The sequence below is a fragment of the Apus apus genome, chromosome 7 (assembly GCF_020740795.1).
Source record: "Apus apus isolate bApuApu2 chromosome 7, bApuApu2.pri.cur, whole genome shotgun sequence".
Taxonomy (NCBI): domain Eukaryota; kingdom Metazoa; phylum Chordata; class Aves; order Apodiformes; family Apodidae; genus Apus; species Apus apus.
In genome coordinates, this window is record NC_067288.1 from 5,544,628 (window position 1) to 5,563,900 (window position 19,273).

The 19,273-nt window shown below is 39.0% G+C and overlaps 2 protein-coding genes across 4 annotated transcripts; one reads left to right on the top strand and one right to left on the bottom strand.

The window, feature by feature from the left end:
- Positions 1-113: 113 nt before the first annotated feature.
- METTL18 (methyltransferase like 18) lies at positions 114-1,936 on the bottom strand. Of its 2 annotated transcripts, none has more exons than XM_051625380.1 (2): positions 1,767-1,936; positions 114-1,513 (listed from the first exon to the last, which is right to left on the bottom strand). In XM_051625380.1, exon 2 carries the CDS (start codon positions 1,280-1,282, stop codon positions 221-223), a length of 1,062 nt encoding a protein of 353 aa, XP_051481340.1. In that variant the 5' UTR covers positions 1,283-1,513; positions 1,767-1,936; the 3' UTR covers positions 114-220. The 2 variants fall into 2 exon arrangements, with proteins under 2 accessions (XP_051481340.1, XP_051481339.1); XM_051625379.1 differs by having other exon boundaries at positions 114-1,516.
- Positions 1,937-2,008: 72 nt separating this feature from the next.
- Positions 2,009-19,269, top strand: FIRRM (FIGNL1 interacting regulator of recombination and mitosis). 2 transcript variants are annotated; one of them, XM_051624916.1, is made up of 24 exons: positions 2,009-2,140; positions 2,615-2,654; positions 3,168-3,256; positions 4,481-4,585; positions 5,212-5,352; positions 6,357-6,519; positions 6,942-7,026; positions 7,604-7,742; positions 8,243-8,323; positions 9,245-9,309; positions 10,705-10,853; positions 11,433-11,541; positions 12,009-12,195; positions 12,788-12,870; positions 13,235-13,286; positions 13,611-13,700; positions 14,324-14,509; positions 15,107-15,229; positions 16,088-16,183; positions 16,605-16,718; positions 17,141-17,245; positions 17,529-17,609; positions 18,357-18,470; positions 18,742-19,269. In XM_051624916.1, exons 1-24 carry the CDS (start codon positions 2,042-2,044, stop codon positions 18,925-18,927), a joined length of 2,682 nt encoding a protein of 893 aa, XP_051480876.1. In that variant the 5' UTR covers positions 2,009-2,041; the 3' UTR covers positions 18,928-19,269. The 2 variants fall into 2 exon arrangements, with proteins under 2 accessions (XP_051480876.1, XP_051480877.1); XM_051624917.1 differs by lacking the exon at positions 2,009-2,140 and having other exon boundaries at positions 3,145-3,256.
- The last annotated feature ends 4 nt before the right edge of the window (positions 19,270-19,273 follow it).

A 19,273-nucleotide genomic window follows, 5' to 3' on the forward strand; every position in this document is an offset into this window, starting at 1 on the left:
AATTGGCATAAAGAGATGGTGGTTTAAGCAGAACTCCATTTTTTCTATGCAAAAACAGAATCAGAAGACTCCTTGACTTCTAGTCAGACATCAGAATTTGTCAAACGTTTCAATAAGTAGTAAGAAGCATCTTTAATTTGGCAATCCACAAGAACTTGACAAAGCAGAGGTAAGAGGATTACAACATTTAAGATATTTTTGAAGGACTAGTGGTTGAATTTTAACTGGAATCTTTAAAGGCCATTTCCATAATATATCGCTGCAGGCCTTTATCAATTATTTTAACTATGCTGGACCTGAACACATTTCTCTCTTCAATGAACCTCTCAAAGAGGTAGATACCACCACCAACCCCAAAATAATGTACTTTGCTTGCCAGATACACACGGCCATTTTTATCCAAGAGCTGAGCCAGTGTATCATGCAAAGCACTGTAGTAGTCAGGATTATAGATGGTCTCAGATGTGAGAATCAGATCGTACTTTGAAAAGGGTTTGTTGCTGTTTAACAGGAGCTGGCTGACCTCAGACCACTCTCCAGAAAAAAATCTGCACTTGGTGAGTGCATTGGGTGAGCACTTGGCTTTCCTGGGCCTCTTTGAAGGAGGCTTGCCAGTTTTCCTGTTGCCTCCACGGCCCATCCTCCTGCCTTCCCTTACACAGTTGGCCACTGCACCAGGCAAGGTTATTTCATCAATCACGGTGCTGTTGTAGTCCTGAAAATGAACTTCTGCAGCTCCACCTCTTAAAGCAACTATTCCCAGCAGCCCAGCCCCGCAGCCAAGATCCAACACTGCTTTGTTGGCAAATAGTATTTCAGCCTCAGAAATGTAGTCTATGAGATCAAAGGTGCATTCCCAGATTTTCAGTCCTCCCTCATAGACTCCTGGGATGAGATCGGAGTGAGAAGAAACACTTTTGGACACAATGTCTTCTCCATTGGCAGCATCTGAACGTGTCATTTCCACTGCAGACATATTTATGTAATACAGGTCTGATACAGTTTCTATAACTTTATTTTCCAATACTTTCTGGAGATCTTCAGGAATATTGTGCTCTTTGGCAGCTTTAAAGCAGAACTTTTTCTTTGGTAGTGTGTCATCCTGGTGCTTATCAGTACCTGGCCTCAGGCTGGAGTCTGCTGTGGTCTCAGCAGTCTGCTTGCTCTTTTCCACGGATTCCCACTCGTGTTTTGGAGAGCACAGCTGTGAGTCCAGTTCACCATGACTGTCTGGTTTGTTGTCCTCATTTTCATCGATGGCAAAATTAAATTGAAAATACATTTTCAGGGATAACAGCTTAATTTATTACAGCCAGAAACACCCACGTAAGAGCAATGTCGACATAAAGATTTTCTTCTTCTGATTGTTTTTTTTGTGTGTGTGTTGTTTTTTTGTTTTGTTTTGCGTTTTTATGGGGTGTTTTATGAGGGTGTTTTTATGTAGTCACCTCCCTGGGGAAGAGGGTGTTGCAGGCAGAATATCTGATGTTTTGCCAGCGAATCCGGTGAATTACTTCTGGAAATAAAGAGTTTTACGTATCATTAAACTGCCAGATATTAGCACAAACAACCCCCTCTAACTGTAGTTATCTGTAGTAGTTTTTAGTATTTACTTGAGTATATTTTAGTAGTTTTAACTGTAGTCATTTTTAAAGCTTCCTCAACATTCAGAACCCTGAAAAAAACACTCTCACAAGCGACCACGCTTCTCACACAAGGGAGGCGAACAGAGGGAAGCGGCGGCTGACGCTGGCAACGAAACTCACCTGTTTAGCCTTTGCGAGCGGCGCGAACACAACGCTCAGAGAGGCGGCGAAGGCCCGGCTTCCCCCGCCTGCCTCCCGGCTGCAGCGGGGAGGATCCCGGCCCGGTTTCCCCGGCCCGGTTTCCCCGGCCCGGTTTCCCCGGCCCGGTCCGAGCGGCCCGTCCCGCTCCCGCCGCCCCGCCCGCCGCTCTCCCGGCAGCCCCTGCGGCGCGCGGAGGCCGCCGGGAGCGGGGAGGGAAACTTTCCCGCCTCTCCCGTGCCTGAGGGGAGGGCGCCATGTCCCGCACGGACCCCGAGCTGCTCCTGCGGGAGCTGGGGAGCTGGGATTGGGATGCGTGTCGCCGGGAGATGCCCGCCGTCCTGCCCCGGCTCCTTATATCCTTCGCCGCGGTTTGGGTGGCTGCGGGGAGGCGGCTCGGAACGGCGGGGGTGGGTGAGCGAGCCGGGGGGGGTGGGGATGATGTTGGTCCCCGCGGCTTTGCTCACCTCAGGGGCATCAGTCTGTGGGGTTGACACGGGAGAGGAAAGCTGAGTGCCCGGGTATTTCACTGGAAAGAAGCACAGCCCTTCCCTGGAATAAAAGCTTGATGGTAGAAAAGGGCGTGTGGTTAATTTGGTAGTGCGGGTCACGCCCCTCCCCGCTGCCGCCTGACAAAGCCCTCAGGACTTACCCTCCCAAAAACGTGGAAATACTTGTGCTGATGGCGAGGAATATCTACAGGCTTTGGTTACGGGGCATCCCTGCCAGTTTCATACGGCGCGTTACGTGTTCACGGAACAGCCCGACCTTTGCAGCTTTAAATGCAACCTTTATGGCAGAACGAGGTTGAGCTTCTTTAACGTTTTTACTCTATGTATCAAGAGTCGGAAGACTGGACTGAGCATATTCGTAAGTAGCGACCAAGAAGTGCCTCTTCTTCTTAAGGATCGTTGTATTGTAATTGCGTTATGAATTCTGCACTAAAAAATACTTCTAGTGTAACTAGGGACTTCCACTGTCTTCAGCAATCCTGCTGGACCTTGCATGTTACACTAATTGCATGTTGAATAAGCTTTATAAAATGTAAAGTTCTGAAGTTTATAAGTTCAGGAGTCTTTGCTAACATTCACTGTTAAGTTGCATATTAATTGCCAGCCAGCACTTCAAATAGGCAACTGTTTGGAGTATGTAAAATTCTAGTTCCCTGGGCATTATTATTGATGGGTTAATGCATGTTGCAGCTGTTTTGTTACTTGATTTTTCAGATAACACACATGTAGCAAATGTTACCTTGCCCCTCTCAAAATCAAATATCTGATCTGTTTCTGCTTGTTGCAGTTTAGTTTCATCTGATGGGTTACTACAGAGTTCTGATAATCACGCCTTGTTTTTCTGTAAGGTGTTATGTGTTTTGCTTTGCAGGTGTTTTGAGGATCCTGACTGAAATGTTTTTGCCCCATATCAGCCTTACAGATTTAGAACAAGCTTTTTTCTCAAAAGTATTACCTAAGGTATGGCAGCTTCAATTAAATGTGGAATTTTCAGTCAGTCCAGTGCTAAAAACCTGCTTAGAATGCAGTAGTTCTTTTTTGAGGTCTCATTATATACTTATTGCTTTGGATACAAAATAAAATTACAATTTTACTCTTGAAAAGTTTAGTGATTTTGTGTTATTGGATCGTTTCTGTGATTGTTACCATTCTTTACAGTAGGGAGAGGATCAAACATATGATCTACTTTTTAAATTCAGAAACAGAATTGGCTTTTATTTCTTTTTGAGAAGATCGGACATTTTATAAAATGACAGAGGTGGAGAATTTTTACATGAGGTAGCCTCTAAAGATAAATAAACTGAAAAACCCAATACTCATATATCTGAATAAACATTGTGATATTTGTGATTAATACAGCAAAGAAACCTATATACCATACTGGCCTAACAGATGTTCTCTTTTTTTATTAAATGGTGGAGAATTTTTGTGCTGTATGTGTAATTCTTCAACACCTACATTTTAACTGAAGTAAAGCAGTGCCAAATTACTGATTTAAGTTTCAGGCCTCAGTGTGTATGTTTTTAGAAGCCTGTAAAAATGGTCACTTGCTTTCCATTGACCTTGTTTTATGTCCTTTAGCAAATTCTGGAGTTGACAAGAAAAATGACTCCTAACAGGCATATCCTGAACAAGGATTACTGTACCTCAACAGTTTATGTAGTGTCCTGGAAGCCACTCACTGTCTTTGCAGTCTTAGCTTTAACACTCATAATATGTCCAAGGACTTAATCCCAAGTAGAAATGATTGTTGTTTGTAGGTCACAGGCTTTTTCCTTTCTGTATTCAAATTGTTAATAATCATTCTCAACAAAAAAACAATTTTTCTGCAACAAAATGAAGAATCTTTTAAAGTAGTGTGGTTTAACAAAGTAAAAAAAAAAATAATCTTTGGTAGAATAAGGTAAATACTTCAAGTGAGTTAGCTAGGAAAATTTGGTTTACTAGCAGATTTTATAAAAAGCAACAGCTGCTGTAGGTTCTGTGTATAATATGGGAATACCATGAGATGTTTTTTGCTTCTTGGTGTATCATGCTTTATGATTCAAATGCTAGAAAGCATTTTCTCCTTTGAGTTATCTTAGTAGCCCAGAACTTGGTTGCAAGGAAACAGGCAGATACAGGATGGTGTTACTATTTGGGTGTGTATGTTTATAAACAAAATGTTTTGTTTTGTTTTGACAGACTCTACAGTTATTTGATAATTTGATGTATGAATTATCCAGTGAGGCCAAAGGATTAACCAGCCAGAATACAGGGTTATGTAGCACTGTAAGGAATCTTTTACAGGCAAGTCCCATGAAATAAGTTGTCAAAGAAATATTTGCATTATTCCTTGATTTTACCTAAGCAATTAAAAGGTTTAGAATGTTTTTGTTAAAATTTAATCTGAACTTCCTTTGAAGTTCAATTAAAAGTTTGTGAGTGGTTTGATTACATTTAGTATGTGATGCTAAGCAGAAATAAAAAAAACCTCAAATTCTCTAACATAAATGGAATGTAATTCTCCATCTCTAAAGAGTTGATCTGGCACCTGTTTACACAGTCACTTAATTCCAAGTTCTAAATTTTTTTTTAAATTGAGAACATTAATCAAAAGCAATACAAAACTTCCAAAGAGAATCTGGTATCAGAGAAAAGGTCTGGACTTGCTTGATACTGTTTTGTGGAGCTTCATTCATGCCTAACAAACTACTTACTCATGCAAATAGCAGCGAACTTTTAAATGCCATAAAAATATAGCTCCAATTCAGCTAAGAGAAGATGCTTTGGAAATTACTCAGGTGTGGAAAAAAAATTGATTGTTGTTTATTCTTGCTTTAAGACTACGGTTTAAAAAAAAAGTGTGTTGTTTATTCTTGCTTTCAGACTGTGGTTTAAAAAAAATGATTGGTGTTGTTTATTCTTGCTTTAAGACTATGGTGCAGCTGTTGGAGGCTCTGACAGGTTGTGTTCAGTTTGTCTGCACACTGCAGGAGTGTGTCCCTCTGGAGAGTATCCGCACCCTCCCAACCTCTGTCCTTTATGTCATAAAGAACACATTTACACACTGCAAGGTAGGTCAGTGTTAGAGGAGGAAAATCCTTATACAGGTTGGCTTTTAGGAAACACTCACTTTTGTGAGAAGATCCTATTTTGAAAGAATATTGTGGTTGAATTCTTATTTAACTTAAATTTAGTTGTTAAATACTTCAGAGAATGTACTTAGTGCCACAAGTAAAAGATGATTTTTCTCTGTTTGCTGAGCAAATCTGACCTGATAGTGTGAGGCACGGACTGTGCTGCTTCCATATTTGGCATTCAATGTCAATTGAGCATTTCGTTTATGAATATGAGCTTTCTGTGAAATCTGTGGACTTCAGATAACTGTGGTATTTTCAGAGCTACAAATAATAACCAAAATGTTGCTACTTACCTTGTTTTTATGCAAGTTCTAAAGTGGATTGAGAGTTGCTATTAGGGTCCTTATGTGGTTGTGGTGAGTAACGTGTTCCAGTTTCAGATCTGCATTTTCAGATGCAACAGCAATTCCCTCTACAGCAATAAAATAAAACAAGGTTATCATAAGGACACAATGGCTTTTGGTTGGACTTCACTTCTATTTTTCCATTTTTCTTTCTTATGGGAACATTTGCAGCAGTTTTACAGGTCAGGACTCAAACTGAAGTGCCATTCCTCTATTTAACAATTCTGCTTTGAAAGTATTGGGCAGTATTTGGAATGTTACATCCTTGGTTGGCAACTTTGTATTGTTTTGTTCAGAAATAGGATCATCCATCCAGGCCTAATTCAAAGCCCACTAAACTCATTAGAGCCAGGCAGACTTCATCAGTTGTTGATGGAACTGCAGGTGAACAGCATTTTTGCTGATTGATATTTAGTGGGCTGTTACAAGAAGCTACAGCTCTGGCTGTATATTGAGTTATGAGGAGGCAGGTCTATGCTGTGTTCTTTTTTCTTTCCAGTGAGAAGTATGACAAAGCTCTTGGTGTGTGAAAAATCAGGCTATGACTCCTCAACTATTATTTTTTTTTAATCTTCTCTTCCCCATTTCCTACAGGATAGTGAATCAGTGTACTGTGGGCATCTGCACTTGATTTCTGACCTCCTACAAGCTATGTTCAAGGAAACTTACTCTCTTCAGAAACAGCTGATGGAACTACTTGATATGATTTCCTTGGACTCTGCTTCTACTGAAGAGAACATCACAGACATGGTGTCAGGTATGTGTGGACCTAACACTTTTTTTTAGTCTTGCTCAGTCTTTTTTTTTTTTCTCTTGTAGACATGATGTTTGAATTTTTAAAACAGGGTTCTGAGCATGCTCAGTTCCTGCTGTTCTGAGCAGTCTGTCCAAAAGCAACATTTTGAAGCTTGAAATATTTCAGTTTTTTGACCTGAAACTTTCTCTGTGGGATGGGGAATGTTGTGTGGGTTTGTAGGAAAGCACTGAGCCCTTTTCCTGATTCAGTGTCAATGCTTTTTATCCATGGCATAGAAGCAGGGGGTGATGATATGTTTTTTTGGCACAAAGCAGTAGTATTCTCTTCGTGCTTGTGATTACTGCTGTTTTCCTAGGAGAGGAGCATAGTTGTGAACTCAAAAATCTGATCTGACTCAGTTGCTGCTATTATTTCCTCCTTAGTAATCCACACTGTGCTGGAGATATGCTCTGTCATTTCCAATATGGACCATGCTCTTCATGCCAATACGTGGAAGTTCATAATCAAGTATGTCATAAAATTCTTTGAAATTTATTGTAATACAAACAAAAATTACAAATTTATTGTAATTTTACATAACCAATGCTTCAATAGCATTATATTAAGTTTCAAATAAAATGGAAATTAGATAATTGAATCTAGCTATTTGCCTGCTAAGAAAATGCAGAAATTTATTTTAAAAATTAGCTACTAAGTAGTACAAAAGGTGCCATCAGTGAAGATAGTTAGGAATCATACGTGAACAAGTAATAGAAGCTTGACTTTTTGTATTACAATAATAGAAGAAAATTGTAAACTCAATTTTCTGAATAAATAGAGGGAGGTCTGACCTGCAAATTTGTCGGTGTGCGTGGCTTGAGCTCTGCTGTCTTGTGCTTTCATCCTGTCTCTCCTCTGTGTTTTCAGCCATGGCCACGAAGAAGGTTGTTCTCTCTAAGTTTCTGGTTCCAGTGTACACAGATATTGCATCAATGAGTGTTGTACAAAAGCCTAAATAGAAGAATCAGTTATTTGGACTTGTAGTAATTCATTGTGTGATCACTTCTGACAATTAAATACCTGATTATATTTTCCTGTGTGTTAGGCAGAGCCTGAAGCATCATTCTCTGCTGCAGTGCCACCTGAAACACAATGACATCCTCAGTGGCCTCTGCAAGGACACTCTTTTTTCTTTTCAATCCTGTTTGCAACTGGCTGAGCAAATGAAAGTGTCAGAGATACAGGTGAATTAAAATCTCCCAAAGCTGCTGTTGAACTCAAAAAGGATAAATTCTTTGTGCTGTATTATTACTTGGAGTGATTTAGCTTTGTTTTTTTCTTTGTTTTTTTTCACTTTGTGTGGTAGGCAGAATACCTTGTTCTTTGGAAACCATATGAAAATGAGGCCCATAACTTTGTATAGATTGGGGATGTTTTAGTGAGGTGCTGAAAATAAGTTTCCACCATACTCTATGGCAATGTTTTTTTTATTTCCTAAACTGATGATATCCCAAAGTCAATCAAAAGATAAATATTTCAATTCTAAATATTGCTATAAAAACATTGAGGCATACTGAAGATCTCTAAGGTTTTCCCCCCACTGCTGCAGAGTGTGGAGAGGATGAAGTTTGAAATAGGTTTTGAATGTAGTCAGCAAAGTAACTTTTTTTTTCCCCTCTATTACTCTGTATGTTAAGTTTTATAACTGCTTTCTTTTTTTTTTTTTTTTTTTTTTTCTGGACAGGGCGCCACTGACCTCAGGCTGTTCCAGAAGACAGTCAAGCTTTGCAGGTTCTTTGCTAATTCCCTTGTACACTACACCAAGGTAGGTCTTAATGCTTGACTTCTGTGGTAGTATTAAAATTACACAAATAGCAAATGGGATAATTTTGTAATGTGTAGTATCTTACCCTATCACTCTACCATACAGGTGGTATGATTAACACCTATGCATAACCTGCTTGTAGTTCTTCCACCTGAATATACTCACAAGCCTAAGCAGGATTACTGCTGTGATTTAACAGAAAAACAAACAAGAATAATGAGCTGTTACAAGCACTGTCACTGAGGAGCTGCTTGGCAAATTTAAGCAAATTTGAGTCAATGCAATAGTAACTTTACCTGGGATAATTAAGCAGATGAAACCTGTTCCTCACTCCAACAACAGAAAACAATGTGGCAGTAGTTGGAAGAAGCGCCCACATACTGTTGTTAGCTCTGACATCATTTTCCTGCTCTTGCACTTCGTTCCAGTGCTTTATTTTCCTCATTATTAGAAGACATGCTGTAAATCTACTCATTTTAAGAATGTATGTGAAAAAAATGTTGCTCTCCAGGAGCAGCAATGTTGGTGCATTCTGCATCTGTTTTGTACCATGGGTTATAAGCAAGGGGGTGATTATTATTTTTCTTTTTTGTACAAAGTAAATAGCATTGTGACAGGATAGAACAGCCTTACAACATGTATGAGAGCACTTCTGATTTTTGCAAACTCTATGGCTCTGACAATTGCGTTTACAAATTTTTTAATGAGCCTGTAGATTTAATTTTTATCTACGATATATATATACGTAGTGTAGTTAAGCTTAGGGATAGTTTGTTTACTGTTTGCTTTGCACCTGCTTTATGTTGTGGGTTGTTAGAACTTCGTGTAGTACTTTACACACCAACACAGCAGAACAGAAAGTTAAATCCTATATTTTATATTAAAAGTACTTTTCAAAATTCTATATAATTCCTTTTTCAGGAGTTCCTTTCTTTCTTCTCTGATTCATGCTCTCAGTTACATCAGCTCTTTCTACAGATATATAGGTAAGTGAAGTACAGATAAGTGATTATTTACTATATCTTAATAGCATCTCCATATTACATTCCTAAAGTTGCAGGTATTTGAGATATAAAAATACAGTTCCTGTTCCAGAGTTCGTTCTTTCTTTTTTCATGGACAGAAATATAAACAAAGTTTTTTAATAAATATGACATTTTTGTGTGGTGCTAGTTAACTTAAACCCATTCTTTATCAGTGCTCTCAGTGTCTCATATTGACAAGCCACTTTGTTTCAATTGATTATGTCAACATTTCATAACTGGACCTGTTTAGGTAATTCCACTTGAAAGTTCTTGTCCCTAAAGCAAGAAGTCCTGAAGGTAGGATTTGCCCTTCATTCCCCTTGCCATGAAGCAGTTAGGCAGGGCTAAAACAAAGCAACAATTGGGGAGATTATTTCAACCTTAAGACAAAGAATGAAAACATTTGTCCTGAAGGGAGAGAGGATCAGAAACAGAATATCCTGAACAATTTCATAGCTTTACTGTTGTGTTTATAATCTTGTGAAATCTCATAAAAGGACTCTCTGATTCTCCCTGAAGCAAACACTTTTAGAATATTGTGCTCATAAAGTATAACAGTCTGCAAGGAGCTTATCATTTTTCTTTCAAAAGATTTGCTCTCTTTGCTACAGTAGGGGAAAATGGACTTTATAATAGTGGGCTGATTTCAGTCATGCTTTTGGAATTGAAACCAGGTCCTGTGCCAAGATGTGTGCACGAGTTCACTGCACGATCAAGTGGATGGTTTTTTTACCTGTTTCCTCTTCTAACTTTACTTACCTTGTAGATCTTGCTCAAGTGAAAGGTTGTAAACTTTCATTCAGTCAGCAGAACTGAGCAGGATTTTTGAGTAGGAAGGCAGCATTTTTACAGTCATTTTAAAAGCTGCAAGATTAGAAGATTATAATTTTGTTATCTCTTTTCCTTTATTGTCATATCACTTGTTTGTTTATTTTCCTTTTATTGCCCAGGGTTTTTTTCCTTCAAAGAAATTTTTGTACCCTTTTACTGGAATCATTAGTGCTGTCACATTTGTGACTGTCAAATTGTGTATACAGATAATTTCTTGGCTTTTCATTGCTTGACTTTTTTTTTTATTCAGCATATTTCTTCTTTCATGTGTTATATATTTTACATGCATTTTCTGTGAACTTGTAAGGTTTTTGTTCCATGTTAATAAAATACTGGATTGTGGTGCTTAGTTTAAAGGCTGAATGCAGAGTTGTAACAGATATTCTAAAATGGGGAGCCCTTTCTCTCTTTTTACTTCACAATAACAAGGAAATCAATGATTTGCCTTTTTGTAGTTCTTTTGAAAAGTAATGTTATTGAAAATGCTACCACAAATATGTAACTTTTTTTTTTTGTCCCCCTCAGCAAATTTCCTCCCAGTCTCTATGCTCCAAATATCCTGGAAGTTCATCGAGATGAAATATTCAGAGTTTTTCTTGTGGCTCTGGACCCTCTCATCAACCAGCTTCTTCCATTTAGACCTTTTATGGAGCAAGTGTTAAGTGAAAAGTTAGGTGGGTTTAAAATACACCTAAAGGTGTTACAGTACCATGTAAGCATCTCTAAGCAGGATTGGTATTTTGACTTCCTGGACCACAAGCAATATTCTATGTAGGTTTGCTTGCCTCTGAGTCTTTTGTAAGCACTCTGATAGCCAGTTGCATGCTAACTCAGATGAATTTTATAACATACAATTAAGATTGTTTTGAATGCGTTTTTTTCCAAAAGTACTCACAATAACTTCAGTATTAATCTGGTTAACAGGAATTCTGCCAATTCTGCTGTTTTGCATCATTTCAATCCACATTGGTCACAAACTTTCAAAGTTGATATTTTTCTGCTCTTCTGTAATAGTTTATTTAGCTTTTACATGCAATAGTATATTGCTTTTATTTTTCACTTCAATCATAATGTTCAGGACAAAACATTTTTTCCTATAAATGTGTATAAGTGTCTATAAATGATCTTTGTTTTACTGGGAACTTCTATGTTTCACCAGCTGTTCATCGTTTGCCACTTGCTTAAAAGCCAGTTTACACAACATATATTTTTACTTGGACCACTAGCACCATATCTTAAAAAAACTTCTGCAGGTCTCCTGCCTGAGCAGCAGCTGCCTCAGTGTCTCATTCTGATTACCATAATGGACAAGCTGTCCTCTCAGCCTGAAGAAGTACAAACTCTCTGGAACACAGGAAAAAGGTACTAAAAAGGTTTTCACTCTAATTCTTCACCACAACAATCATCTGTGTGAGCAAACAAGAGGGTGAGGTTTTCCTCACAACCAGATAGTAAAATTTGTCAAGACTCCATAGATTTACACCCTTATGCTGAGCAAAACAGGATCTGCTGTTCATTGCTTCAGGAGTGAAGGATACAGAGCCAGAGATAACAGTTTTACTTGGAAAGGAATGGTATTTAGACTACTTCCATGACAAGAGAGATGTGTGTAGAATTTGTTGGTTTCACTAAGTGAAAAATCTGTATTTGTAAGAGGAAGGTAGTCAGGGACATCAGTGCAGTGTAAAAGCACTGGAATTGTTGTCACCTGTTTTCGTTCAGAGACAAAGAATCTGTAACACAGATGTAGACTGAGGCATTTGGGATTTGCACATCTGTAACTCAACTGTTTGTTGTTGTTTTGTTTGTTTTTTTTTTCACCCTTGCAGCCTTTCTTTGTTTTCAGCGCTCTTCTTCAGCTTCCAGCAATGTTCTGGTGAGCTTTCTCTCCCTGTTTGTTTGCCAGAGGTGATCAGTACAGGACAGCCAGCAGTTCCCATCACCCTGTATCACTATGTCTGTGTCCACCTGTGCTCCTTCATTGCTTCTACACTCCCATCACACTTCCCTCAGCTGGTAAGATGTTTTTTTTTTTCCCTGTATTCAGCTGTTGTGATGCCTGGGTACTATCTAAAATAGAGAGTTATTTCTAATGATCTAACTCTAAAGAGATACCTTAGGTAGGAAATGGTTCTGTGGTACAGTTACATGACTGGAGCTCAGTTATACACCAAATGTCACTTGTGGGAAAGTAGAAAATAAAACTTCATGCAAGTTTCATGAGAACCTGGAGATTTCTCTTTTTTGGAGATTGGGAGGTCAAGTTGTTCTACAAAAGCTCAGTGCTTTCTTTTATGCAGTATTCAACTTACATTAAATTTACCTGTTGTGTTTTTTTTAGTCTATACTATGAAGTAATAAAGTGCCATTTAATATTTAGAGTAGATTACATTGTTGTGATTCCAGCTAAGAACATACTATAAAATGGTATGGTTTGTAGTATGGTGTGTTGTATACGTATTTTTTATCTATGGTGTATTCTGTTCCTAAAAGAGGAAAATATTTTATTTATGTGTATCTTACTAGTTTTATGCTAATTAGTGGAGTAAAAGTAATAGTAGGCCTGCAGGCTGTCTCTGTTAGAATTTATTATATCTTTTCCCCTCAGGAGTATGCTCTGCTGGATGCTGTGCTGGGTTCCAGTATGATTACATCTCTGCTGGCAATGGACTCGTGGTGCTTCCTTGCCCGGTAAGATGTTTGTATTACAAACAAGCAGGATTTCCACACATCCAGTTAGTTCTGTTGTTTTACATAATTCCTTCAGAGAGATGTTTTTTTAAGACAAAATTGTCCCGAATTAGATTATTTGCAGATACAGAGTGTAGTTTGAAATTAGGAGCAGAAATGGCATAGCCATTTTTATGTTCACACAAGTAAGGGGAAGAAATCTTTTCTATTATTGAATAGTGATTCTCTCAAGTGAATTATGCCTGTGCATATAAAAATTAAATATGTTATAGGAAATGGCCCTCTCTCAGAGAAGATTTATAATACTTAGTCTGTAAAAGAGTAGGAAGTACAGACTCGGAAGCTGCTCTCTCTCACATTCCAGGTATGGAACAGCTGAGCTCTGCGCTCACCACGTTGCTGTGATTGCCCACTTGGTAAGAAGCACATTCATGTCTGCAATTTGACACCAGTTTTAATCCTGGTTCCAGCAGCAAACTTCCTGAATTACCAAAGACAAGAGTTACATCTTTCTTCCAAATCCACAATTGAGGTTGTTTTAATTCCTCAAATAGGGTTAATAATTAGCAAAAGTAGTACTTGGAAAACATAAACCATTATGCCTGGCATTTCCAACATGTCCTGCGTTGTTTTATTTAGTGTTGCTGCTGTGATCCCACGTAACAAGTCTTAGACCATTCTGTGTAGAATTCATTTGCTGAGCAAATTAATTAGATGCATTCCCTGTTTTCCTAACTCAGATAAAGTCTTGGCCCAGTGACTGTTACCAGGTTTCTGCCTTGGGTGTTCTGCTGAGGCGGATGCTGTTCTTGATGGCTCCAGATCATCAGGCAAGTACAGCACCAGCACCTTCTGTCTTTAATAGAAGATATTTAAGTAAGTAGCCTGTGTTAAAAAACCTTCTTCTGGGTCTTCAGAAATGACAGCATGCCGAGTACCCACTTGCTGTACTTGGTGTTACTCTGTCATAGTGGATCCTAATTTGTGTAGACATGCTTTTCAATAAAAACAACACAGGCACCTGTAGCTTTCTGAGAGTGGTGTTACTCGGTGGCAGTGAAGTCTGTTTTGACCGAGTATGAAGACGGCCTATCTCCCTAACTTGCTGAAACTGTAAATCCTGTCTTTGCATCCATGACTGATGTTGATGAAAGTTCTCATCTCATCAGATATAAAGGGTAGTATCCTTTCCAGTCAGTGCCTCTCTCTACTTGCTAAGGCTATTGCTTCAAGCAGCTGAAGTTGCTTAATCATTCTGATGTCCTACATGTGACAAGGGAAGCAGAAGTTTTTAAAGTTGTTTTATGTAAAAAGTTGGATTTTATTTAAATGAAAGGTATTACACAGTATTTTTTTTCATGTGATATTTCTAAAGCTATTTGGTTCCTCAGCTTCCTGACAGTTTATCAAATGGTTTCTAGTTTGTTTAATTCCTGTTCACTTTTGTTTGCAGGTGGAGTTTGTTGAAAAGTTTCTTCCAGAAGAGGAGGAGAATCTGGCTGTGTGGCAGCACATATCCCTCAAGGCCCTGAGCCCTGATCTGAGGACACGAGTGGCGTGTCAGCTCTGCCTGGCAGGGCTCACGCTCTGCAAGCGGTGGCTGAGCAGCAGGCGCGCCTTGGGAGAGCTCCCACCCGTGGTAAAGGAGATTTAGTTCCCTTTGTGAACTCTGGATTTCCAAAATGCAAGGATTCTGTTTAGTATTTTCTTCTAGTACATGGGACCTCAGGACCTTCTACTCTGAGGGTGATGACAGTGGAGGTCATGTGGTTTATTAGTAACCTTAGTTGTTGTTTGCTCACCAGGTGAGCAGATGTATTTTTCTTTAGAATTTCTCCTTTATACTTTGTCATGCAATTACTTTTAAATTTTAAAATCCTGGCTGTTTTTATGCAGCATTAAATCTGAAAGATGCTTGCTGGTCTCCTTGGCAAAGGAGAGAAGTGTGTGAGAAACCAGAGACTTCCACATGAAGTAGCTGCCGCCAGCTTTCCCCTGCCAGTGTAGCTAATGACTCTTGCACCGCGTGAAAATCACAGAAGCAACGGATGGTTTCCTTGCTTTGGAAGCTTTATTGGCCAGTGGCCTGGTGGATTAGCTGTACTTGTACTGCTGACACAGCACATTGGGCTTCTTGCCATCTGGTGTCCTATTAGATATTTAATATAAGCCTGGGGTTTTGGTTTGTCTAATGTGTAGTTTTTTTCAGTTTTTCTTACACATTTTTTTCAACTAGAATGTTGCCCTTTCTGTCCTGCTGGCTGCCTGCAATTTTGTTAGTGACACTCTGGAGTCAGAACTTCAGGCATCTATCTTGGGAGTGCTTGGTCAGTTCTGGACTTCTCTCCAGGCTAAGCAGGTAAGAAAATTTGCTGCTTCAACAGTGAAGGCACGATATCTTTGAGAGGCTGTGCTGCTTCAACATGTATTTGTTACTAAGCTGTTTTACTTGGATTGGACGATTTCTATAAGGCACAGAGAACTGTGCTGCCCATCTGCTGTCAGCTGGTTTATGTATTGGGCAGGTGTGTGCTCTGGGAAGCTGAGTTTGAATTTTTCTGAATGTTACATACATGGCACCTCTGTTAGTGTCAGATTCAGACCTCATTCTGATTCATACCAGTTACAAATTCAGCATATTTTGAATGTTGATTAAAATGTGAACAAAATCCATGGTGATTTAATTAATACATAGCTTAGCATATGAAAACCCATTGAGCTAGTAACCACCTCTTGTATCTGAAAACAAGGGAGTAATTTCCTTGTGACTGTGTCTGCACTGCAGTAAGGAGGAAAGGATGGTCATGGTTCATACTTCAGATACAAAATGAAAGTTAAGAGTGTGAGGGTGAAGAAGAGCCAAAAATGTGCTCCTTCTGAGGTCTCTTCCTACCTCGGCCATTCTGTGATGACATTTGGCAACTGATAAGTGAAAAGAAATAGTTCAGATAACCTTTAGCTACTTCCGTGAGTGGTGGAAGTTGGGGGACAAGAAATATTCTTAATAAAATCAAAGCAAAATCTCTGTAAAATATGTCTACCTAGAAATATCAAGATGACTATTTTAGTAGTTTCTTCTGCTGCTCATGATACGTTGTTTTATGTGTGTAAAGTTAGGCTAAGAATTTTGGAACACTGTTAACTTCAAATTCCTTTTTAAAGTAGTTATTCCTTAAGCTGAAATGCATTGTTACTAATATCTTGTGATCTGTTGAAGGTCTTGAGTGAGCCATGTCTCCAGCAGACACTGTGTTTATTACTTCGCCTTTTGGAATTTTTCATTCAAGCATTAGATGCTCAACTGATTATTCAGGTAAAAACAAAACTAAACCTTATGAATAATTGCCTTCATGAAAACCAAGCTCTTTGTGATTTACTGAAATCGCAAATGACCTATTTCATGGTCTGGCCTTCCCTTAACACATGGAGGTTCTTAATTTTATTTCTTCCTTGATTAATTTCCTGGTCTTTAAACCAAATGTAGGGCCCTTTGATTAACACTGCTTTTGAGAATCCCATTGAGATATATATGCAAATGCTCTAGAGCATGCTTATTTCTTCCTAAAATGCACACTGCAGCTTTATCCTAGCCAGTTTTATTGGAGATGTAGCACACCTCCTTTTATTTTAAGCCCAGTTTTCCAAAATCAATGTCCTCAGATTTAAAGATGAGACAGAACATTTTTCACCTGCAGTCTATGTGATGGAGCCTCACAGGGGTTTGCTCTCTGCAGGTATTTGCACTGCAATCTTCCCTTTTCCAGTGGGATCCTCCAGATCATATTCGCTTAGCGATGGTGGATTTTCTCTCTTCTATGGGAAAGGTGTTTATACCACAAGAAGCACAGGTAAATACAACTGTGGCCTTATTTAGATTCTGATGAAAATATATGCTATTTATTTAAGGAATCAAGTTCATCACATACATACAGGAGTGCCATGACAATAGTAATCTGTCATAATCTGTTCATAAGTCTCTGGCAGTTTTATTTTTCTTCGAGCCATGCTGAGTGCATGGCCAGATGCTTGGTTTATTCATTTGCTTGTTGCTTCTCACCAGTTAGAAAAGACTGATATTTGAATGTCCAAGAAGAAAGAACAGAACATGTCATCTTTTTTACGGTGTTTTTTGCCAGACAGGGCAGTAACTCTCTCACAGGTCACAAACCTGTCCCTTGACCTTAGAGTGATTTTTTTTTATAATAAATTATGATGGTGAGACATGCACAACTAACTCTTGGGAACTGATAAATATTTGTTCATCTTTCAGAGGCAAGTTGTACCACAGCTGTCATGTTTGTTTGCTTCTCTGCTAGCAGACCAGACTTGGCTGATTCATCAGCACACGTTGGAGGCATTCACACATTTTGCAGAGGTGAGCATAGCAGAACTCTGGATGCATGGATTTGGCCCTGTTAACTTTTGTTGTAAAGAAATATTTTCATCTTAAATGTTTGCTGCTTTTCACAGACCAATTTGGATCTTAGTATTACAGATCAGAAGTAGTGAGGGCTAATGCATTAAGTGATTTGAGAAGCCTTAAGTGAAGGAAAGTTAAGCACAGGTTGCAACAAGGAAGGAATTGTCACAGATGTTTTTTGTCTATTCCTTTGCTAATATGAATGTACTAAGCAACTGTTACTCAACATTTCTGACAGGAAACAAGCCACGAACATGTTGTTCCTCAGTGCCTTAATTCTGAAGAAACTAAGAACAAAGTTGTTAGCTTTCTGGCTAAGGTATGTTGTTGAACCATTTCAGTGCTTTCTTAGTTGATGTCGTACAAATCCATAAGAAGCTCTACACTGCCTATGTCTAGACCTGCATCATCTGCATGGCAATTAAATACATAAGTTTAAAATAGATTGTTCTGTTAACCAGCAATCTGGTTAAACTTTTCCATTTGCTTTAATTAGAAGAATTAAGACCTATGCACACTACTCTTCTGGTACTTTCCAACTTTGATTTAAATGCTTTGCTTTTCCCTCAAACAACAACAAGAAAATTACTAAGTTGCACAGCTGTTTTAAGTAGAGAAGTTTAAAGACATTCTATTTGTGTGATTTCCTCCTCTGTTTCTCTTGAATCAGTGTCTGAAAGTTAAATGAACATGTATGAAACACCTTAATCCTTTTTGAATGTTAGAAAAAAATTCCCTTAAGAGCAGATGGCTATTCATGCAGAACACAGACAATGGAAAAGGGGGATATTTATCATGCTGTGACCTATGGCAGGGCTATCTGGATGAGCAGTTCTTGACAAGAAGATAATTAGCAATAGAATTGATAGCTGCCAGTGATGCCATGTTGACATTGTAGACAACATCAGTCTCCTGCTCAGAAAAGCGTGTGAAAAATGAAGATTCAATTTGAACTGCACATTAAGAGCTCTCCCTCCTTCCCTCTTGTTCTGGTATACAAACTGAGCCTATGGAGGCTGGTAATGCTGCCTTGGTTTAGTTACCTCTCCCATGGCTTTCTCCCTAGAGGAGGCAAGTAGAAGAGACAACAGAAGCACGAACAGAACGCATGAAACAAGAAAGGATTACCTGCAGTGCACAGTTTATGAAAATGGCAGGAGAACTGGAGTCAACAGGAGAGGTATGTGCACTTTTTTTAAACTATCTGGATGGTGTTGTCAATTTGTCAGTTACGGAAAGCATCTGAAGAGGTTCAAGGTGGTCTTGCTACCATCCAGGTTGCAAGAAAAAAGGTCATGTGTGCTCCTGGTCCTTAATATTACACCTGAATGCTCTGTTCTGCCTGCCAGCAAGAACTCTAACCATCAATGGGTTTTCTTGCATTTGGATGAAGACTGATCACTTATGTAAGAGCATTATAAATGAGGTCTCATGTTTACTTAAATCTGCAGCCTCTGGCAAAAAGAGCCTGTCACCCACCCTCGGAGGAGCAGTACAAGTCAGCAATAGGCACGATGGAGGGGGCAGTGGAGGCTGTGAAGCTGCTGCTTGGGAAAGGGTCACCCCCTGCTTGGCTTGCAGGAAAACTGGAGGCTCTACATACGGCTCTAGCCAACCTCAGAGACAGTGCACGGTAAGGTGCTCAACACAGTTTAGAGACAAAGAGTTCAGCTCTCCTCAGGGAGGAGATGCCTTTGTGTACCATGATTGCTGGAGAAGGAAAAGCTGTGACACAGGGGGATGCTCTACTGCACTGCTGAGCCTCAGTTAATGTGTCAAAATGAACTGAAAAGCAAGATGTTTGGCCCATTTTTCATAACTGGCTGGAAGGACTGATATTTTAATGGACACTATTGCACATCTGAGCTGTCATTTTGTATATTGTCAATGTATAGCCTGTTCTTCTAAGCTACTATATGATGATAAACATTTCATGAGATTGTATTTTGAATACTAAGATGTTTGAATTTGTTGTAAAAGTAA